Consider the following 24,788-nt stretch of genomic DNA (forward strand, 5'->3'; position numbering starts at 1 on the left):
GGAACGATATCCCAAAAGCTTTGGAAATAGCAGTGATATCTGCTAGTAAGGGAAACCATAAGGTCAGGGAGAAATACTGGGTCTCAGAAGCATATATATATATATTAGTATATTATGTAAATAACAACACAACTTACTTGTGAATAACCCGCGGATTTTGTCTTATCTAGACTGGTTGCATTCATGTTATCATTTAATTTTATTATATCTGTTGTTTCATAGGAATGACATGATTTAATAAGTAATTGATCACGATGATTCAACCATGTACGTATTTCATTTAAACACGGTTGAATTAAATTAATTTGACTAACATGAACTCGTTCTAAAATTACATTGACCAATTGTAAAAATATTGTTCGCCGATTGAATTTTATCACTATGAAAGTTAATAAGAAAATATTCATTTTGATTATCTTCGGAAAAATACAGTCGTCATTTATGAGAACTATTGATATTTATCAGTTCGAGTGATGTTCTGTGAAGTCTGTTTAGAAACTTAGAGGATATGAATTTCATTTTATTTTGGAGAATCATGAATTCAAGCGAAACCGTTGCTATCAATGTTTAGTTATTTTTAAATTCTTATTATATATTTCGGTTATTCCCGTTTATGAAACTCCTAACATAATGTAGATCAATTCATATTAGTGATTAAGTTGGTAAAAGTTAACTTTCTCAGGTATTTCACTCATCAGCCCATCAATTTAGTATGATTAACTTAAAATTTCATTGTAACTGCAACGTAATATTCATTTAATATCAGGTAAATAACTACGTGATTCCTACGATAATTGGAATTCTCAAGCTTTTTCATAAAAAATAGTCATGAGTTATGACTTATATGAAGATTTAAACTAGAATAAAACAGCTATTCACTATCTACTATATACTATAAAGTGGTCGTTTATATTATGCCATTTGTGATTTGAATAATTTTATGGCTGTAATAGATTTCCTTAACGTTTCATATTTAATGATACTAAATCAACGGAAATCTTTGCCTAAAATTTATCTGTGAATAAGTGTTGTAGTAGGCTTTTTGATAGTCAAGTGGATTAACTACTAACCCATTGTTTCTTGGACACTGAATGCCAAACAGTTAACACTATTCCTTAATGTTGCACTGGTTCCAAACGGCATCTAGAGATCACTAAAGAAATTTAAATAGACTATTATCGTATTACGTTATAATCACTGAGCTCACAATCGATGTGATTACATCTACATTTCCTCTTCGATGTATCCCATGCCAACAATTAATATAGGTGACTGACTGTGCTAAACAAATAAGAAATAGGAAAGCGTGCAAAGGTGGTAAGTGGTTGTAAGAATTTCTCGTCACTTTATATTGTATACCCATAGCTATTTATTTGCTGACGATAGATCGAAAATCGAATTGTTTCTATGTTCGACTGAAGAAGCCATAAGTTTGTAGCTGTCATAGAACACTCTAGAACTAACATCAAAACATGTTTACAGAACCTGTTTTAATAGATGACTAATAATGTTTTACAAAAATATTAACAGTCTTCTGTACGTATGGGTTGAACTTTAACACGTCTGCTTAACATTTATCTGAAAAGACACTAGTGGAATTTCAAGTTTTGTAGAATCTTCGCACCCTGTAGCGCAGGATTTTTATTCTTAATTTATCGTTAATCTATCCTTATAAAAGATAATATATAACACAAATAAATACATTATGATACTTATACTGGTAACTTGGCAAGGAACATTATATTTGTTTGGAAAAAACTATTGATTTGTTTCTAAAACCTGTTTGTAACTCAAATCCACCGGTGATGCTAGATTTATGCATGTCAACTATTTGGTTGATGTTCGTAACATGACAGTTCCCCCAAAAAATAAACGTTCTATTCAGTATGTTCTGTTCCTTAAAATTAGTAAGGCTCCATTTTTTCAGTACATGACACATTAGTTTATAAACTTGTACATTTGATGAATGTAGCAACAAAATTATGATGAAAATACATCAAAAGTGGCGACCGAATGTCACATCTGTTTAAAGTAACTTAGCCTAAGGCTTCATTGAATATAGATCCTAAAGCATCTTAGTTGTAATTTTTTCCCCTTAACCATTTCAGCTAAAAACTTTCAAGTAATCACACTTTATTTACTTATACGCTGCGGATTTCCTGTGTCTAATACATTACAGGCATGTCTTTAGTATTATTATTTTTATTACTGTTACTTTTCGGTTATACCCCTTGACTACATGAGACTCTGTTATTTGTTTTACACTATTGTACGCATAGATAGGAATCTTTGACTGATGAGAATAATTTGTGATATAATTAACAACAAATTGGACCGAATTTTTATGTTTATTTGATATCAAAACCAAACATGTAGTCATTTTGTTATATTAAGAATCTGGTGAGGTATATATAACACATAAATGCTTATTTTGTTTTAATCTGTTAAAGTGATTTTGTTAGCTCATGGTTTCTTTAATATGATCAACAGATTCCTTGAACTCACCATCTTTTATTGCAGCTTTTATTGGTTTGGTTGCCATACATGCAATCGCTTGGTACTCATCTTCGTAACCAAATAATTCTCCTCTTGGAGGATCTAAGTAACCGAAAGAGATAAAGCTTTTACTTTGTAAAGAAACATACATTTAATAAACAACTCATAATTTCGGTAGCCATTTAAATGAATTGTGTAGGGTAATATTATAATTATCTGAAATTACAAATTTAAAGTGTTAAGCTGCAAAGTGAATTGTTCACTACTCTCATTATAGAAGATCCGTAGAGATTATAGGATTGTACAGTTTATATCTCTGACCTTAGGCAAGTGTTAAAAGAGTGAATCTCCTCTGGGGTCGTGAATGTACACTTATGAGGAGTCTCAAGGTAGAAAGAATTAGCTGTCCAGCTCTTCCTAATTTCCACCGGTTGTTCAACTACAATCATTCCTTGAAGCAAACTATAAAATTTAATATCCAATTAAAGAATAGCTGAAGACAAACGATTTTTAAGTTCTTAGGTTATTGTCAGAGAGGTATAATTACTTTTGTCTTTCTAATTAATGTATTCAACAGGAATTGTCCAGGATAGGTTAAATTGAGGGAGTAATTGCTGACGTCTAACAACTTATTTATGGATCTCTTGAACAAATTTAGTCTTTTTGATAGACCGCTTGATTTCTAGTGTTTTGACTGGCAAAGATGACGTAATTTTATGGAAAAAAAGCAACATGTGTAGAGATATATCCTGCTAAAGTTGTTGTATTTGTTATTTTTCAAGAAAACTAAAAACTAAGGTTGCACTCACTTAATTTAGCTGTAACCAGATAGCTGTAAGCATCTATTGTTTTAATGGCTGAATTTAATTCATCCATTTGATCGATATTCTGCCTTGATTTTCTTCGTCCTGTTAAATAACTCGAACTTAGTTTACCTTGAGAAATTCGTTTTTTTGTTGACAGGTTAAGACTTGGTTTTATATCTGTATGAATGAAAAAATAAAGGTAGGTCGGTATGTAAACTAGGTCAACAAAATCCCAGGAAAAATTACAAATTTTAGATATATGGTTATTGTTGGCGAGCCAGGTCGGACTGTAACCTTTTGCATTTATTTTCATATTTCAAGTACAAAGTTACTTTGATTACTATTTGTTTCTGAGCGTTCAATTTTTTTTCTGTTATGTTACTATATAAATCCTTAAGTAATTTAAAGAAACCGAGAAGATTCATACATGAATGATCCGCTAAACGCTATTAACTCTCAAGATGTATATGGATCCCTAAATAAGACTGTGTTGAGTGTACTGCTACAAGCAACTGATGCCAACTGCATGTATTTCTATTTCAGAAATAAGTGACTATCCATTGATCTAGTTACTCTTCCGATGCAACACATTTGTGATTGCAATTTCTTTCAGTATTACACGAAAATATCGGTTTATAGTAAGGGCTAATTAACTTTATTCTACACATTCAACAAACACCCGTGATGTTCGATGAACAATTATCCTTCATAATGCACAACTTCGTCATTCTGATAATAAATTACAAATATCCTGTAATTTCCATTTTGTTAAATTGTTTACCTAAATAAGAATTACTTCAAGTTCACAAACAAAACTGAGGTATCTTCAGTTTCTCTGAAAAACAATATAATTATCGATTTAAACAACTGTACCAAACATTATAAAATATTTTTACAACGATAAATGTTTACTTTTATAGTTGAAATCATGAGTCAGTTGAAGCTAGATCACCATGAAAAACCTGGAAGCATATTGTGGGACTCCTCAGCAGTGCGCGTCCGCGATCCAGCCTCGTGAGATCCGAACCTAGGACCTAACAGTCTCGCGCGCGATCGCCTAACCTCTAGAACCACTGAACCGGCATCCAACGGTGTTAATGTCCAGTGTTTCCAGGTTTTCCATGGTGGTCCAGCTTCAATTGATTCATGATTTCAACGATAAAATTACTAAAATCTCCACAAAACCTCTGTTAGCGGGAAATAAACCGGATTAAGGCACGTTATGTGCATGATCGTGACGGCGCACGGTGATTGGCTAATTCTAAACTAATCAGCTCTGGCAGATTATTGGAGAAGCATCTAGAACCTTCTTATGCATATACTATAAATATATGAACGTTTTTTCTAACGATTGATTGCTGTTCACCTACCCTTGTTATTTGAATACAATTTCGTTCCTGTTCAACGTGTTTTGATTTTTGGGGTCTTGTCGAGTGGCATTGTATAAGGAGTAGCTGGGTCGTTTATTAGCATAACAAATTATAACAACCCCATTCTGATAATAAATGTTTACTATCAATTAATGAGTTAAATTAAGTTATTGTTCATCAATTAAAGAAGATATTAACTTAAGACTTTGCATTAAATATTATTTGAATTTATTACCGAATATTCATTTCAATAATTAAAAGTTAACAATTCTATTTTAATTTTTTTTCATATAATTACCTTTCATTAATTGATTGAATGTGACTTTTACAATTTTCAATATTGCAACAACACCTTTAAGTTCATTCAGTACTTCGAAAACTTTAATTAATCCAAATGTAAATTTAATTATTATTTGAGTAAGTTTTCTATTCAATATTTCATCTAATAATAATTTCATAATACATTTTCTAACTCCAAGAATTATTGTCAATGATTTAAGTAGAATCTAAAATTATAAAAATCATTTTTTATTGTTACGGTAAATTATATATATATATATATATATATATATAATATACCCTCCCCCATGTTTCAAGTTTACTTGATGAAAACCATTAAGTGATATGGAAGCTGTTTTTTTCGTTATATTTATCCCCAGTAATGTGTCCAGACATATTATGCTGATGTATATATGAGACAAGTTAACTAGTCTATAATATCTCACAAAATACCATCTGTACGAACACGATCGTAGCATATCACATGGTTTAATCAGCAACAGCTTCAATATTTTGTAGTTTTCATCTCGAACTGGCTGAAGCTATACTACCATTGAAAACTAGGGAACACTGGATAGCTGTTTTATTTTGACATAGGACTTCTTATCATTGTTCGCCCACAGCTTCATCTATGCTCGGACCTGGAACCTTCAGGCCTCGTGATGATCGCTTAACCTTTAGGATCACTAAGTATGGATCCAATGGTTTGCATATCTAACTTCAGTCACATCCCTCTTTTATGTAACAGTTATCTAGTGCCATTAGTAGGTAACTGGGTTACTTTTGAAGTGGTTGAACTGCTAACCCAATACCGATATAGGCTAACTATAATAACGGAAACTGTTGAAAGAACATTCATTAGTAGAAACCAACTTTTCTATCATATATTTTACATTATTATTTACTAACCTTAGCATAGTCATACGTTACAGAACTCATTTCTATATTAAAAGTCAATGTTTCATAAATCAGATCAGCAAAATCTAGCAATAGTTGCACATCATTCAGCTTAGCGCTTAACTCCAAACCGATTAACAACTTTTCAGACAAATGGATTTTCTGAATCTATTAGAAAGTAGAATAAAAATCAACTTTATGGTATACAATAAATAAATTTTTAAATAGTATCAGTTTAATAGAAGTAAAAGAACAAATTTGATCCGATCAATTACATTCATTCCGCTGAAATTATCTGACTTTAAAGCATAGATTACTTCAAACCTGTGGTAAATAATAGTTTCTTTCTATTTATTTCACTTATAAATTTACTCACTAAATCATGATCTACCCTGTTTTTACGTTTATCAACCTCCTATCACCAAATGAGTTTAAGGAACAATTTGCAACTATAATCATTCAAATAACAATGTTAAACGACTGTAGTCGAAAATTTTTAGACTGTGAAACACACTACCTCATTTCAGATTACATGTATGTATAACCTCTTTTTACTCCAGTATATATTCAATCTAGATTCAGCATTCTCACCTAAATAAAACTAAAATTTTTTAACTGACCTCAACTATAAATGGGAGCTTCACAACGTTTTACATAACATTGACAAATTCTTGATCTAAGCATCCATGAATGAGTGATTTATCGTGCTAGGACTATGATTCAAGCAATAGAATTAGAGTTTCGCATTACAGTGTAGGAATAGAATTCAAGCTTGTAATGTGCAATTCAAGGTAAAGTTTATAATCAAAATGTAGAGTTTTAGTTCAGAGTTCTGGATTCTAACTAGGGAATTAGGATTATATATATATATATATATATATATATATATATATATATATATATATATATATATATATATATAACATTCTTGAAATTAAAGTTAATACTTTCATACCACCATCTGTTTCTCTATGAAAATTGTTTGTCATAAAGTCTCTATTTCACACTATCATGTAAAAAAGGCAATCACACCTAACATTTTTCTCTAATGAAAATATTATAGTAATGTTGATTGAATTTTCTGTAGCCTATGTTAAAAGCATCATCGTGCAAAATGATCAGGGATATATTCACCGTCAACGTCCTTTTATCTGTTGGAAATAGATATTAAATCACTGATACAATGTTCGTAAATTGTCCATCAAGTTCATCAGGTTACTAAATCATCCTAATAAAATAAAATAATCAACCTATTTGCATGTCGAATAACCTAATTAAACGTGGATACTTAACATTTCTCCCATGGTATAAAATCGTTAACAATAATCTCCTTACTTGCTTGTCCAACAAATAAGTGGAATTATCAAATTTATGCGAATGTAGATCCTCAGACTTCTGAATAAATGAGCAGTGCCATAAAATGCATGTCGTTAGGTGTTTCAATAATATGCTTGAACATTGAAAATTATTTAGTTCTTTCAACCTATATTAGTAAAAGGTATCATATAAATTAAATAGCAATTTTCAACATACTTTAAACCAGTTAAATGAGTTGAATTATCATCATCTACCGTATCGTATTTCTCCGTTAAATATTCCCAGATTATGTTAACTGATTGAACCATCAGACATTGGAATAGATTACGTCGAAACGCCGACTATATAAAAGAAAAGGAATGACCAACTAACTTTGATGATTCAATATAAAATGAATTATTGCAGTAAAATAATTTTAACTGTAAAATTATATATATATATATATTATTGGTTGGTTACTACTCAGTGACCAATCATTTGTAATCAAAACGTCAGTCGCGATTCGAATAGCTTAGTGCTAGTATGTTAGTTTATGAAGCGAGTTAACACAAGTTTTAAATCCTCAGATAGCATCAGCTCCTTTGAGATTTTAAGTTCACCACTATGTCACTCTGTAATCTATTCTAATATTTACCTGAATTAGTACTCTTTTCCCTCCTGATATATATCATTCAAAGATACTATTACCGAAAGTTTGTCGTGCTCATTTGACTTTGAACAGGTTTGTGGTTGAATTATTATGTTCATGTTTATAAACAAGTGATGGTCATCTTTATCGCTTCAAACTACATAGTAGGTTAATAACTTTTTCCGAATAAAATAGACAGTAATGAACATTGTTACTTTTTCATTAGAAATACAGAAATCTGTCGACAAGTTGTTTTATGACAGTTTCCTAAACTGAGTGTCCGCACCTGGAAACAAAAAATTATGTATAGATATAGCTGTTTTTATACACTTTACTATTAGATCAAAACTGTCAAGTAGAAGAATTTGTCGCTCTTATATCTCTATAAAATATGAGTTCAATTGTATCTTATGAAATACATCTGGTTTCATGTTATTTTTATCACAATAAAACATGTGTCCAACTTTGCAACTCTCGATACACCATAGTAAGACCTAAAAAAATAATCATTCAAGTTATTATGACCAGATCTAATTGTCATGATGGTTAATCATAAACAAAATATACAAATCTTAATTAGCTCACAAGTGACTGCTGGTGACGTGTAAAATTTTCTGAGATGCTGGCTAAGCAGTTTTAGATAGTGGCTAATAGTGGAGTAAATGACTCACGTTTCTTCCTATTCGTCACTCTTCAATTGACTGTACTTACATCTCAGTGTTAATGTTCTTTCGAAACTCGAACCTGGTGCCTTTCGCTTTGAACGTCTATACGTTATTTACCGAGTGACTGGGTTCAAATAGACAGTGACCTGTGAACTCAAACCCTTAAAACTAAATTATAAACTTTCTGATGTTTGTTATAATCAGTCGAAAACTGCTTGTATTTAATTTTCCTTTCTTTAAAAAAATAAATCACCTGTAGGAGATGACATAATCCCGTATAAATGCATAGTGAAGAATAAGCTAAAATCGGTTTTGTACTGTGACCTAAACCATGTTTATGTTGTCCTACCGGGTGACCTTCTTCATTGTAAGCCGCTACAGCAAAGGCATATTCTTCATTTGGTGTTAGATTGGTCACTTTTAAAACACTGGAACCATTATTACAGATGACCTAAAAAAGAATAAAAAAATATGCTTATCAGTGATTAGATGTATATTTGCTAAACAGCGTTACGAATAATATTAATTACCCCAGATTGTGAAAGTTTAGACAATACTGCAAAAGTCTATTAAAAATCGTATTTATCTGAACTTGTTCACGTGCATATTCATATAAGTAGCTTCATAAACCATTCGGAGTTGTGATAACATCTACAAATTATCTTACATTGATCAGTTTGAACCGATTAGATATTTTTGCCTTACAAAACGTAGGTTTCATGTCATGAATGGGAAGTGAAATTTGAGTTTTAATAACAAATTCGGCATAAAACTTATATTCTAAAGTTGTTCGCAGCTCATTTAGTATAGAAAAAATACAATTGACTCGTGAAAAAATTTATAAATGAAAGATAACAACCACACTATTAAGTCAGCTGTTGTTGAAAACAAACCATATATTCAGTTGGAAGTATGCGTTCAATGATGTTTGGAAATATCCAGATTATTGATATAAAACTTAGTGTCCATAACTGAATAAAATGTAACAAGATTAGAACATAGAAACTTTACAACTAAGAAGTCATAGGTTTGCACTTTCCACCACTTACTTCAGTTCGGGAAGTTGGTAACTTACTCAAGTACATGAACCTGTATCTCATAAAACGTTTTACATTCATAAGAAAGACCTTCCAAGTCATATAAAGCAACATATTAGATCAACAGTTCTGCGTATTTGTTGAAGACTTTGAATATTCACTAGTATATGAACATAGGTGCGTCAGTAAATGTTTTTCCAGGTTTAGAAAGATGAAATAAAGCCAAATATATGAAGGTTTGACTTAATTTTGTGCACTAGACCCAAAAATATTTTTTAAAGAAAGCATGAATTCCAGAAATACTATAACAAAATGTAATAAGTTGATAGCAATAAATAGATAGTTTTTTTTTCTCACCAAAATTCCGGTACTGGTTAACTTATTATCAGTGATATGGACTTTCTGATTGGATACAAATGTTCGTTTTCCGTATAGTGCATAAAAATGAACCTAAAAATACAAAATGACCATAAACGTTCAGCGTTATTGAGTGTAAAAGTTTGAAGTAAAGTCTATGTTATATAGTTTGTAAGCGTTATTAGTAAGAAACTTTATTTCGTTGTTACCTATTTGCTTTATTAGTTAACATGATTATTTAGTACTTTAATTGCCAATTATTTGGTTTTTAGACAATGAAGATGGTTTAGATCACTGTTTAACTTTAGCTAAAATACTGGGGAGAGAGATTGAATGGTTGTTTCGTCCTAGTTTAAGATCCCACAGCAATAAACAGCCATAAACCCACATGAGGTGATTTATTAACATTTCCAAGCTTTCGAAATAACTCCGTGTTTTAATACTTAATGAAATGAAGAAAACATTGTGTTAGTAAGATATTGTTAAACTGAGTATAAAAGTACTTAGCCTTTAGTTGTTGTTATTTTTTCATAGATAAGGTATAATAAGTGATCATAACTAAAAGCTAATTTGATATGATCTAATTGCGCATAAAGACTTAATTATTTAAGGGAAAAAGAGACTTTCGTCTATGAATTCCAAACAAACCTTATCATACCAATAATATATACTCGCCAAGAAGAACCAGTAAAAGTACTCGATTTTTTTACACACACATCTTCAGATTACCTGTTCTCCTGATAATAGATTCCATTTCTGTGTTTGAAATACCATTGAATTTTCACATTTAGCAACTAATATAGGTGGTGGCGGTCGATCAGACCTAAACTTTTCAGTATCCACTATATTTTCATCTGGCTTATTCAAACCAGTTGATCGTTGACAATTGATAAGTTTATCACTAGCAATAGAATGGGATTCATTTGACCATTTATTAAATAGTAATTTTTCAGCAATCTGTTAAATAATAAGGAATAATAATGAAATCACAAACTGACAATTAACATAATGTACAGGTTTAATTACACAATGAATGTATTTATACATGTGGTTGATGATTAAATAGATATTTTTATTGGCCTTTATTTTTCATGTGGAATATAAGCGGAGAGAGATTGGATGCATTTTCATCTCTATTACATAACTTCGTACCCTTGTGCAACATTTATTATCATTACACGTCTCTGTGATTTATCATAACCTTTGACAGATGAGTTTTTCTAAGCTTTCTATTTATTTTGTAACCAAGACTGTTTGTCCTTATCAATTACTCACACATAACCCTGAGCATGTTTTGTACTTGTGTATAATAGTACGTTTATATCCATCCAATTCCCGCATTTTTTAAGTGACATAAAAACTGATTCACATTATACTGAGTCCCCATATTATCAAACTCCAGTGCTTTATGCAATCGTTACACCTTTTCCTCTTCCTTTTGCCTACTCGTAATCACTAACTTATCCAACAGACTAAAGTTTTGTTATTAACTCAATAAGGACATGATTACTGCCTCTATAATTTATGTTCATGGATTTACGTTAAGTAGTGACCGATACTAAAATAACTGTCGACTCACTGAGTCTATTGTTTGTAAAGAAAACTATTCAACTCATGAAATTAAACTATACACTGTTATAAACATTTCTGTTTACTAATAATAATCTTCACCTGGTAATATTTTTTAGCTGTTTCATTGTTCACTTCAGTTTCTGCTTTTAGACAATAGTAAAAAACTTTAGACATTTTATTTCGACCACATTGTTTAAGTGAACTTTCATCCATTTGTTTAATTTTCTTATCAACGTTTTCTTTGGACATTTCATTCAAATCACACCACGTTAACCATTCTGAAATATTTTAGAAAAACGAAAGTGAATTTCATATTTAATTGGGACTCAATTTTTGTTTCGTTGTCAAGTTACACTTCAAGTGGATATAAGTTGTGGTCCTTCTCTGTGAACCAAGATAACAGTGATATGAAGTTCAGCAGAAGTTAACTTTAGCTCTTAGGCTATAAAAACATTCTTATTGTCAGTAATTTAAACAAAAGCGCCTTATCTTTGAGGATAGAACTTTACACATTTGATTACCTTTTTGCCACTAGACACTTGGGCATATATCATTTTAAAAAGAAACAAATCGATACAAAAGATCTCTACGTCACACATGTGGATAGGTTTTGCGTTAGGTCCATCATGTATTAACTTTTATTCTGAATAATTTTGAAGGCCTGTTGAAGTTTCATCTTTCATTAAATATTTAAAGAGAACTCCAAATACATGAATGTGTAAAACTGGACAAATGTTTCTTATTTAAGTAAAAAATTTAAGATTCATATATATTCAATTTCATCTCTGTACTCAAAACACCAAACTGTTCAAAAAACGTGTTTCAAGTGAACGTTGGGTTCAGATTTTGAGGGAGATACCTATGCTGAAATGTAAATGAATTTCATCACCAAGATATTAAGTTAAGAGAAAGAATTATGTTGGACTCCATGGTTAATCAGCATGCAAAATAAGAAATAATAAACCATTTAAAGTGTTGCTATAACATTTTTTCGTCATGAATATTATTGCATATGAATAATTTATACAGACTTACCTAAATTTCGGAGTTTCCATCTGATTGTGTGCTCAAACCATAACAGTTCTACTTGTAGCTCTGAAAGACTATTAATTTCCAAATTCTTCGGCTTGATTTTTATATATAATAAAAAAACACAGTTAGTAGTGTTAAACTTACAATCTACTAGCTGACATATATTTTAAATTTTTTTATATATAGTTGAAATCATGAGTCAATTGAAGCTAGACTACAATAGAAAACCTGGAAGCACTGGACGGCCGTTTCGAATTATTGAAAAATTACTTTAATTTGTGATTGTTTATAACTCTATGTTATTCATCAAAACCAACTGTTCTATTCCTGATTGGACGTATAACTGAAATTCTTAGTTTGAATATGCTGAATATGAAAATTATGCGTCTATTAGGTTTTTCTGTGGCGATGCGATTCTTTTTCAAGGGAGTACAACTTGATAATCTACTGGTATACCCATCAATTTAGAATATATGAATTATTCAAACTTATACAACAACATTTATATATTCGTAAATGCATCTCTAATAACAACTTATTCAAATTCATGTCGTTAAAAATCACATTACACTTGATACTTACATGATTTATCTGAAGGAATACCATTCTTTTACTAATCATATTACGTGACCAGTAAATTATATCCATTACTTTACTCCATATCCCAGTCCAAAGTTCAATCAAACATATGGCCAACTTATTTTCATTGGATTCTGTAGCAATTAGAAAAATATATGATAAAAAAGAGATTTTTACAAAAAGGTTACTTTTTTATAAAACACAAACGTATACTTTATAATTTGAAAAACCAGTTGACAGATTAATAATTATCCAATGACTAATTAGTGAAACGGTTCATTCATATTATTCTTCAACAAATGTATAAACAATAAAGGTTATTCAATAACAAGACAAATGACAGATTTTCTCTGTAATATGTATTATTTTTTAATAAATCGGAAACTGACAATTAATGAACTGAAAGGATATTCTGATGGCTTTTAATATCTATAAGACAATTTATTCATCAGTTATCAAGAATAAAAAGATCAAATACTTGAATTTTCTAGATAGAAAAATTACTGAAAATTAGCCTTTTTTAAGTCGCTAGTTAGTACAAAGTAATAGTCATATCCACAAATTTTGTATTTTATGAACTTTATTATGCCTAAGCATATGACACAGAATCATAGTACTATACTTCTCTAATAATGAGCATACATACTGTCTCAAGTTATCACAAATTTGTGTTTGATTAATTGAGTATTCAGTGCATTAAGTAAGCGAAAGAGAAGAACCGTTATTGATAAATTGATTTGTAACTTGGAGTTATAATTATTTACCACTTTTTTCTCTACGAAAAACTAGCTTCCATTCTATTAAGTGTCTTATAATTTATCATTTGAGACTATTACTTTCCAATGTAAATTTACTTGAAATGTTTGTGATTTACACACAATTCAATCAGATATCGTGCATAACATTTTTTTTCGTTTGAAAATGAACATTTAAGCTAATATCAAAACTGTAAGCAAAGATGGATGATGGTTAGCAGTGGAATCCAAAAACGCGCGTTTTGTCCTATTTGGAACCCATCAGCTGGATGTACCTGAAAGGTACTAGGTTCGATTTCCGGAGTGAATATCAACTCTGGGATGCAGTTACATCCAACTGACGAGTTCTAACTAAAACGAAACGCGCGTTCTGGATTCCACTGATAGACATCATCCATCTTTGCTTATACTGTCTGTGACTAAAGGTAGTATCCAGGCAATCCTCACAGGATGCACATTACCAATAAGAGACTGATCAGTTGCAGTCCTATACATCAATGAGAAGATACAAAAAACAATACAAAATGAATTTGAGATCAAAATTAATAGAAAGTGAATGAAACATATTGGACTCTGAACCTACCACAAACATCATCTGGTTTCATTTGTAACGTTAATGCTTTTAATATTAATTTAATATCCATTGAATCTAACAGTGAATTTTGACTTGATTCTTTCCTTGAATTATGATGAACAAACAATTTCTGCTCGAACATTTCCATAATCCACATAACATAAAATATGAGATTACATGACATCAAACCATCTGCGACGTCAATGTTCAACAATTCAAATAAGGTCTTCATAAGACTAAATAAGTAAAGAATCTAAATAAAATGAAAATTGAAATGATAAGAGATGTGTTTTTATATGTTAACATTACAAATATTCAACGTGAAATGTACACATTTATGCATATAAAAACTAATTCCATTTTTCATGTATATTTTGGATAATTATTAAAAACCTGGCCAATTGAAGACCGTAAATTAAAGAGTTGAAGTAATTGTTAGTTAATTTATAATAAGCAGTCAATTGAATATTCGGATCGGTTATATCTAACTCATAAACAAGTAATTTTACCCAGGTCTGTTGTGAGATAATAACTCGCTGAAGACAATGGTGGATGTGTCGCTCAATTTCATGGATCGGTTGAAGTTAGACATTAAAACCGTTGGATGCTGGCTCAGTGGTCTAGAGGTTGAGCGCTCGCGCGAGAAACTGATAGGTCGTGGGTTCGAATCTCGCGAGGTGGGATCGTGGATGCGCACTGCTGATGGGTCCCACAACAGGACGAAACGGTCGTCCAGTGCTTCCAGGTTTTCCATAGTGGTTCAGCTTCAAGATTCAAACCCTTAATCATTTATAAATTTCAAGAAAAAGATTACAAAAATAATCAACTTTTTTTCTAATGTTGATTAATATTTAAAAAAATAACTTTAATGTCTACTTACTCCAATAAGTTTCACTTTGATTGTGTTGAAATATCCCACTTTCAGTTTACTCTGATTGAACCATTTTTGACATAATGTATAACAATAATCCCATAATACTACAATTATATCTACAAAAATTGCATTATCATACATAGAGATCTATTGTAACGTTTAACAACATTTACATTTACCTGAAGTTCATCTTTTTTCCGAACAAAATTATCCAATTTTTGTACTAATTTTATTACACCTTTTGGTAAAAAGCCTGATAATTAAAACATATGTATGATACTATATTTTTTATTTAACTTACTTAAAATTAATGTTTGATTTTGTAATAATCTAGTTGGATTTGCTTCTTTATCACTGTCCAAGAAATCGGTTGCCTATACCAATTAAATAAACAATAAAATGATGGTAAACATTTTAAGCAAAGTTTGATAATGACTAATAGGAGCGTTTCCTTACAGTTGATACTAGTCAGCTGGATACACCTGCATTGGGGACGACTCTCAGCCATATCATCCAAAGTATTTAACTATTGGTTATGATAACCACAAGCATCCAAACTAAGCAGTCTACACCTACCTACACTGCTCAGTTTGACAGCTGATGACTGATGTAAATTCGGCTTTGTCTTCCCTAATTTCTACTAGACATACTTTAAAAGGTATAAAGATAAGTTACAAAATATATACCTGAAATAATGGATCTTTTCCCAACAACGTAATTAATGAGAAGAAAACTTATAAAACGATCAAAATCCTGATTGAATCCTTTTTTGCCGACATAATCTTGACGTTCTAATACAGATAGTCTGTAAGACTTTGTCAATTCTAGTCTCCGACATGCCACATTACTTAATGAGTGTTATTCAATCAGCATTTAGATGTGAATTGGATCGTAATATATTCAAAGTTCCATATAACTTTGTTCACTCTATTTTATTTGACTAGTACTAGATTTATGAAATTTAAATAGTTATCAGTCTGATAGATAATTTGTATTTGGTTTTAGTGAAGAGACAAATAGGGGAATTCACTGAGTTAATTGTGACTACTAACATTTATGAATAACCACACAACACGAAATAGCTTCACTTTTTGAACATCTAGGGAAAATAAGATAATAGATTATTAATCTGACTTGGTTCATTTCGCCATGGGACTTATTATATTAAAATCCATGAAGCTCAACTGCATAACATACATCTACTTCATTTGACTATTTACACATGAACCATTATATATGTATCTGTTTACAAGGTTACACTAAGTCCAAGATTGCTGTATTAGTGAGCGTGAAATTGTAAATTTAGTTTTAACTTTGGTTCACTTTTATGAATACCTTTCATAGAACTCAATCTTACTAGACGATTTAAATTCTCAATTTCCTATATTCTTAGTTGAAAATGCTACAGTTAACCGTTGCTAATAAACATCCGCTATTTACAAAACCTACATATGTACATCACCTTTCTATTGCCCAGTAAATATTGCTAAACTATTCACTCATTTTTGATAGCCGAGTTCTGATGATAAGATTTTACCACAACACCATATGTTCAGTACATTCTTTTAAATTTCTTACTTTGATAAATTCAATTGACCACATTTCGACTGTGATATTCTTAAAATCTATTTATTTATATTACATATGTTACTTAAGTTTCAACAAGATACCACTTTCTTTAACTTACTAAATTTGATGTATCCTGTTGTTTCATAGAACTTTTACTTAAATTAACTGCCTGAGATTCTTGTACATTCGGTTGTTGTAGTACATCCTCTATTATCTCGTTTTTATTCAATACTTTTCTTGACAATTGTGCAGAGTGTAATGCACGAAGTAATTCTAATGTATCAATTTGTGCTTGTACATATTGTGTACATTCTTTAGGTGCTTGTTCTTGAATTAGATCTGATAGTTTTACCTTTTGGCAAAAAATAATATTAGCTATTTAAATCGATTAAATCATTGGATTAATATTGTTGCTTTATTACTGTCAATCAATAACACAAATCTTATAAGGTTGAGATCATGAGTCAATTGGAGCTAGACCACCATGGAAAACCTGGAAGCACTGAACGGCCGTTTCGTCCTATTGTGGAACTCCTCAGCAGTGCGCATCCACCATCCCGCCTTCGCGAGACAAATCTTATTTAGAATATCAATGAGAATTATGGAAGAAAGCAATTACATATATAATAGATCAGAAAGATTTATTTAAGAACAGAATTACAAAAAGATAAACAACTAATTACTGTTATGACCTATATGAATTATTTTAGAGTTAAAAGATCTACGTGAACTATCTCAATAAAAAGGTGACAGAGAAATCAACATCAATCTTCGTAATGGATATTTTTAAATAATATATCTCGAGAGTACAGTTGGAGAACTTTATGCTTTGATTGTTAATGATTCATTTAGTTACATCTGCTAATGCATGACAAATGTCTAAAAACTAGTGAATTGTGTCACACAGGTTAATTGTTTATGTGATGACTTTTCCATTGTCTTATCAGTTCTTGTTTCAAAGGCGTTTAACTTAAACAGTTAGATAAATAAGTCATGATGAAAGTCATCACAGCAGTTTAAATTATATTTCTTACTACGTTTGTCTAAAAATATGGGCAAACACCAAATAAAAATGATGTCTTATAGATTATAGACATCGCTTTTTAGGTAGACAACGAAAAGTAGGTTAAAATGGCATCAATTTAACATCCTTCATCAAATATGAACAGAATAAAAAGCATTTGGTAAATCTTTCAGAAAATCTGAAAGGTAAGATAATGATTTATATCATCAACCTATTTTAGTTGCATGATCACAATTTCCCTATTCATTACTGAAAGCAACTGTTTGTTGAATAGATTGATACTATTAATTCCATTTTTCCATTGTTCTTACAATTGCCTTGTACGAAAACTAGGTCTAATATTCCTAACTAAGAAGCTATGGATAATTTGTTAGAGTTATATTCTAAAGGACATAATATTTTGACCTTCCTACTATATTCCCTATAATGAAAAGAAAACAAGTTTCAGTATGTTTTTTGTCACATAACTGTGCATCATATGGATGACAATTAAATTGAGTTATGAAACAGAAACAAACGGGATTCTATCCATCTTCTTTTCATGAAACAAGCTTTAAATATGATGAGTACTTTAGGTTTGGTTTCACTTCTATTTAGTGATTATTGCTATGAAATTCTATATTCGAAAATTTTGACAGAGTAACATAATTCCTATGTATAGAAAATTAATATGGTATTTAGAAAATATTTTTACTGTACTTTAAGCAATCAAGAGGATCTATGCTTCATTCTCACTGATTCGCGGAAGCTTGACTCATTCGTAATCTATAACATATTGATGCTTCGTATAGGATTCTAACGTACATCACTCAGTGTTGTAATCAGAAGTTTTACATTTTTAATGACTGCCTTTTACTAATAAAATCTGACTTTAATTTTGTGGACGCTTACATCTCAATGCTACCACACGAATCAGTATCTGAATGAACAATATTTTTGCAGTTCAACAGAATAAAAATATTGTCTTTTTATACTTTAAGTGAAGGTAAATAAAATATTTTACTTACTTCGAAAACATTCAAAGTATCTCGTGATATCAAATCAAAAATATCGTACTGGGCACATGCAAAATAGATTTGTATTAATTTCATCAAACTATCTATTGTACAACTAATGTTTGCGTTTGTAGTTGGTGAAGATATTGCTTTTGATTCTGATGACAATTCTCCGTTTTCATCGAGTTCTTCGGCAAAATCACGGTAATTGTACTGATAATGAATTAAATCTAACTGAGTCCATCTCAAAAACTTTGTTTCATTCAATGCTATTGTATGATTTATTAAACCTGTGGCAGTTTTTTCTCTATCTACTGGTATTTTACGAATGACGTGTGCTCCAGATAGAAAATTAGGAATCAATTTTTTAGAGGAATTCGCTGAGTCAAGAAAAATTAAATAAATGAAAATGGTTTGACACTTTCTTCCTGTCTGGACCAATTATTGTTTAAAAGTAAATTAATTTAAATAACGAAAGTAATTTACTGTCTCACTGAAGGAGAATTAATTACATAATGCAACAATTTACAGTAATGATCAGGTCAATACTTAAAGGAATGCTATGTATCACGAAGGGTTCTTTGTTTTAAAAGACGTTCAAAAGTTGTTTCCACTGAACATTTGTTACAAAAGTTTAGTGGTGCAGAGGATATGATGCCAGTGAAATGAAGTTACAACTGACAGCATTTTGTAATATAGTTTTATTATCGATGTATACTCATTGTATCATTCTTGTAAGGATAGCGATGTCTTTAGTAAGAAGAATATAACTGCAAGAATAACACATGTACATTGATAAACTGACATAGTCACAACGTTACAAGCCTTTGAAATAATGGGTGTCACAAAAGATGCATCATTTAGTAAACAGCATTTCCTTAGAGGAAAGGATAGGGACATTGCGTTCTGAAATTAACAGTGCAGTGTAGGGCAGTTTCAGTATTGCTACAGGGTACCTCTTGATTTTATTGTTTAGCCAACAAGCTTTGGTTTCCTTCACATGTTTCTTTTCAAGCACTTACTCAATAAATCAAACTACAACTGTTCTTTTTTTTATTTTACTGGTATCAACAACAACTCTTGTTAGACTTCCTTTGTGATTCTGTCAAGTTCAAAACCCCGAATGAATATTAATCTCATTATATGTCAAATAAAAATTTCAGTTTAAGCTCATAGTTTCGATTTACACTCTGAAGTAACTTTTTACGATAAAACTGTAAATACTGTTAGGTTTTGATATATGCTTTGATTATCAAATCCCACTTATCTTTACCCTTTTTAATTAAGATTATACAACGTAGTTGTAGATCTATTATAAATAACACAAGACGAAAATACTGAAATAATTACGTTCATAAATATTTGAGATTTTATGACAACTGTCATATGAACCTTTCAAAAAACTATATGAGTTGACCAAATATATTTGAACCGTTAATCGGATATTTAAATTTTCAAAATAACTAATTAATTACAACTATCTGAATAATACCAGTGTCTAAAATGTTCTTCTATACCGTTTTTTACCTCATCTGCTTAGATTTTACGTTTAGTTTAATTTTTAACTCAACCAGTTGTTACTGAACAAAGTAGAGTATTGAGTTTCGTGACTATTATCACTTATATGAATTTTACTTGTTGTATTTATCTTACTCGGTCCTTACTCTTTAGAACTAGATTATGAAAAACCACAACTGATGCAATCATGAGTATAAAATGGTATTATCTATTGTAGCACACTTTCATATCAACTTTTCAAATTGTTGGAAATGGAAATCTTCTTAATATGTTAGCTTACTTGCTATATCAGTATTAGAACTGACACCAAAGACCTTATCATTGTTACTAACAGCTTTAAAGATTAGATAGGCATTATATAATGAAAAAAAGTTGAATTCCTACTACAAATGTAACCATTGAAATTGGAATAAACATTCGTTTCGAATTTTATTTATAATATAAAGATTTTGTTTATTTTACAAAACTACTTTGCAATAAGTTATAAATGAAGACTAAAAATCGAAAAACATTTGTAGTTTATCAAAAGTATATCTGAAAAAAATAGTTCAGTATTTCATATGGAATACTCAGTATTATACATTCATTCTGTCCTGGATAAAGTCATAGAGACATTTTCAGAAAATGTAGTCCACTACTCTAAAAGCCAATATTTTCGGTTGGTCAATAACTTTTATCATGGTTGGAAAACCGGAATCTCTTTGAACTTAGTTACAAATTTTCGAAGCCAATTTTTCTCACTGAGTAAGCTCGGATTTTTTAGGAAATTTAAAATAATGTCCTAGTTCATTTGGAGACCTGAGGTAACGAAGGTCATAATCCACCAAACTTGCACAGATATATTTAGTCTTTATCTTGCCCTGGATTCTCAGTTCCGACTTACTCTTACACTATGCATCACTTTATTTTATTTGCCTTTTCAAAATTTATCATTTCTCCCGACTTCTCAGATATTCATCTAACTAATCTCAACTTACTACACTGATACGGTGTCATAACTTTACTCAATTAACATTTTTACCAGATCATATGCCAAATCTCATTGTCTGGTTGAGTATAAAGTTTAACTTTTAAATCACTGTTTCCAGATGATTCTTGGATATTTTTATATGACAAGCATTAAATTATTTTGATAAAAGCATAATAAAATGATGACAGCAAAACATCAATATTTTGTCTAAGAGTTAAGAACAAGAAAATCACCTTGTTTACAATCTATATATAACAAATAATAACCCGAGATATGAGGGGAAAGTAAAGTGTAAATAAGTATTTAAAGAGTATGTGTACTATTATTTACATGAAAACATGGGAAAAACTAACTTTATATCGCCTAGAAATGTCATATATATATATGTTGTTTTTTTGTGTACATTTTCTATCTTTCAAGTTACTTAAAGAAACCAGATCTTAATGATTATTATTATTTAAAATTCATAACCTTTTGTGGAGTGAATTACACAGTTAAAGTCTTACTTACGATAAATTAACTCCATTGATGCAATAAAAAGTTCAGTATAAACGTCAGACATTTCCCAGTCAGATGAATCTACTGGTGGTTTTGGTGAGATCAAACTTCTTCTTTCTCCAGGCTTTAAGCTTAATGCTTCTAAAATAGCTAATATTTGAGCAGAAGGATTTGGATTTAATTGATTCAGATAACGTTCAGTAATTGTTCGAGGCCATGAATGCTGAGCATAATGTGAAAATATTTTAAATACATTAGATGAATAACGGTCAAACAAAGTGATTTGTAGATATATTATTGTTGAACACTTTAAAAAATTAGGACATTTTGACAGTTATAAATAAATTCGAGCTATTAAGAAATCAGGCCACGGTTACAGTATATAGGAATTGTAATCCATGAACTGCTTTACCGGAGAATTGACTTTAAATGTTCTAGATAATTCACTAAAGTTAGGAATATTTCTTATTGCTGATGCAATAAGAAAGATAGTTGTAGTTAAAAGTTACGAACCAAATAAGTTAGGTAAAAAATTGAAATACAATAAAGATATTAGGCACTTATTCGTTAAAAATTTAAATTATATATAATTCACTAACTATTAAAGAGCTGCAAGATAATGGTTAATTAACTCGGACTTTAAGTATTGTATTGAGGCTTCAAACTGCTTTCTATTCTCTTTGATCTATGCTGCTAGTTAGTAGCACAACCCTTTAAAAATAAACTAATGTCAGTCAAAGCAGATTGTTCAATTTCGATCAGTGAGTCGCATCACCCAAAACATTGTTAATCAATATATATTTAAAAAAATAAATAAAGTTGTTGTAAATTCACATTCATAGTGACAACTATGTGAGAATAACTACCCTTGTTTTAGTGTATAATAAAAGTGAAACATTCAGCACGCGCGATCAGTTTTCCGCTCATTTAGTGGTTCCATCGTACATATAAATGTAATTTAAGTTGTGATTTTTACTTTAATCCTACAAAGCTATCTACATATGTCTTCTATGAACATGACACTACAGCACATCCCAACTTAACGAACGAAAAAAGCAGATAAAATAGAAGTGAGAGCTTGAACTGGAATTTCTGGTGAAAATTGTGCGCTTATATACAACACTCATCCACTAAATGAACAAAAAAGTGTTCGAAAACGCTAGATGCTTCATAAATATACAAAACTAAAAAGCAGACCTGCTACAATTTTACAGATACGCATCTTATTCCTGACAACCTTGGTTTTTACAAGTCACTGTTATTGAATTAAAAAAATGACATGTACATATACTGTTTATTCATAAGATGATTCTGAAATACACAAACATATGCAAGAAGAATGTTTGAGAATTACTCTTTATCGTGATAAACAAAACATCTTTAACGTTTCATTTTTATCGGTTAACAACATAGATGAGTTCCCATAAATATGCATAGCAAGGACCAATTGTGCTTTATCCTGAACTGTTAATATCCATCTGTCTAACCTTGGTTCATTAGAAAAAACTGTTTTTGCAATAATATTTTTGTAGAGAGATAGTGGAATATCACTTTTACTAAAAGCAAACCTGCCTTCTTAACATAACAGTCACAGTTTTGAAAAAATCCTTCACCAAAAATTTCTTTTAACATGTTTAAGTTGTTTTACACTGTTATAATTGAAACAGGAACACAATCACTATTATTTTCAGTGTATTGACATAAGTATTTTTTTCCTACAATCAGTTTATCACTCCAACCACTTAACATTTTACTTATTCACAAGGTGCTTCAGAAAACTAAGAAAGAATCAAAGACTGAATTATACGGAAAGCTCATCTTATATGGCTTACAAAAAAGCTACAAATAGTTCCTGTACTTAAATAATTACTTTGAAATTCACCTACCTGTAATAGTGTAGCAAATTCAACTCTTACTTTTGGTCGGAGATAACCTTGAGGACGTTTACGTGATTCAAAGACAGATCTTTTAAACACCATAGAAGAAAGCTGTATTTATAAATTCATAAAATGTTTACTCTTTTTTAAATGTGATTTATATAAGATAAAGATTATAAACAAACAAATATTATAAAGCATAGTGTTATACAAAGCATTCGCTAAATTGTAAAATTTAACATAAAATGGTTTATTATTATTAGTAGTATTGTAGTTTATTTATTAGTTAATTATTCAATACAATTCATACTGTAAGCTGGGTTATTATACAATCGAATAAATCAGTCGGTTTAAAGTAAATGGATACTGTCAGTTTCAAGTGCTTCATTTCATTCCAGTAGAATAATATGGCGTTTACAAATACTTGGCGTGTCAAAAAAAGTGGCGCTTCATACACATAACACCTTTAGTTACTTTATTCTCTATTCATCTTTTTTAATATTTAATTATCCAGCATCTAAAGATTCATGACTTACTATTAACTCTTCTAAATTACTCCATCAAAATCATGATAAACGCTTTCTCACGTTCACGTTCATTCTATCTTCATGATGGCTAATCACGATTTACGCTCATGAAATAATGTTTTAGCTATGTTGAATTCGTTCAGTCATAACTATGAATTCAAGTTCAGCTGTCACTAAATTTACTGATCCGAATAAAATTTCACTAACTAATTTATAGTTGACTCCTTTTTCTTAGATAACCTGATAAACTTGCCTATCTGTATTAGTATTTCAATCACATTTACATTCTACCTAAATTAATGTGCCCGATCGCCCTTCTTTTTAAAAAAAGCTGTTTTCACTATCAGCATTCAACCAAACTGACCGTTCATATTTCACAAACATAAACAGTCGAATAAATAAATTCTACCACACTAATATTTTTTTATCTTGAAGTTCTAGTAAAACTAGAAAGCTGTATTGAATACCAGAGCCTAGAAAAAAATTTGTTATTTCTACATAATTTTATCTTTACAATAAGTTTGGCTTTCGAAGTTACAAAGTGTAGTAAATTAAACATAGCATTGGAAGAA

The 24,788-nt window shown here is 30.3% G+C and overlaps 1 protein-coding gene across 1 annotated transcript in view; it reads right to left on the bottom strand.

Annotated features, from left to right (window-relative positions):
• Smp_125990 (hypothetical protein) overlaps positions 1 to 24,788 on the bottom strand; it is a gene marked incomplete at both ends in the record, with an annotated part of 98,659 nt that overhangs the window by 71,396 nt on the left and 2,475 nt on the right. The window contains 16 exons of the mRNA XM_018794015.1: positions 149 to 379; positions 2,506 to 2,598; positions 3,306 to 3,479; positions 4,971 to 5,178; positions 5,861 to 6,016; positions 8,712 to 8,909; positions 10,582 to 10,809; positions 11,524 to 11,702; positions 14,374 to 14,617; positions 15,245 to 15,385; positions 15,418 to 15,491; positions 15,540 to 15,612; positions 16,926 to 17,159; positions 18,839 to 19,206; positions 21,825 to 22,035; positions 23,699 to 23,800. Coding sequence (XP_018648470.1) covers positions 149 to 379; positions 2,506 to 2,598; positions 3,306 to 3,479; positions 4,971 to 5,178; positions 5,861 to 6,016; positions 8,712 to 8,909; positions 10,582 to 10,809; positions 11,524 to 11,702; positions 14,374 to 14,617; positions 15,245 to 15,385; positions 15,418 to 15,491; positions 15,540 to 15,612; positions 16,926 to 17,159; positions 18,839 to 19,206; positions 21,825 to 22,035; positions 23,699 to 23,800 — 2,914 coding nt within the window. The remainder of the gene's footprint in view (positions 1 to 148; positions 380 to 2,505; positions 2,599 to 3,305; positions 3,480 to 4,970; positions 5,179 to 5,860; positions 6,017 to 8,711; positions 8,910 to 10,581; positions 10,810 to 11,523; positions 11,703 to 14,373; positions 14,618 to 15,244; positions 15,386 to 15,417; positions 15,492 to 15,539; positions 15,613 to 16,925; positions 17,160 to 18,838; positions 19,207 to 21,824; positions 22,036 to 23,698; positions 23,801 to 24,788) is intronic.

The sequence above is a fragment of the Schistosoma mansoni genome, chromosome 1 (genome assembly GCF_000237925.1).
Source record: "Schistosoma mansoni strain Puerto Rico chromosome 1, complete genome".
NCBI lineage: Eukaryota > Metazoa > Platyhelminthes > Trematoda > Strigeidida > Schistosomatidae > Schistosoma > Schistosoma mansoni.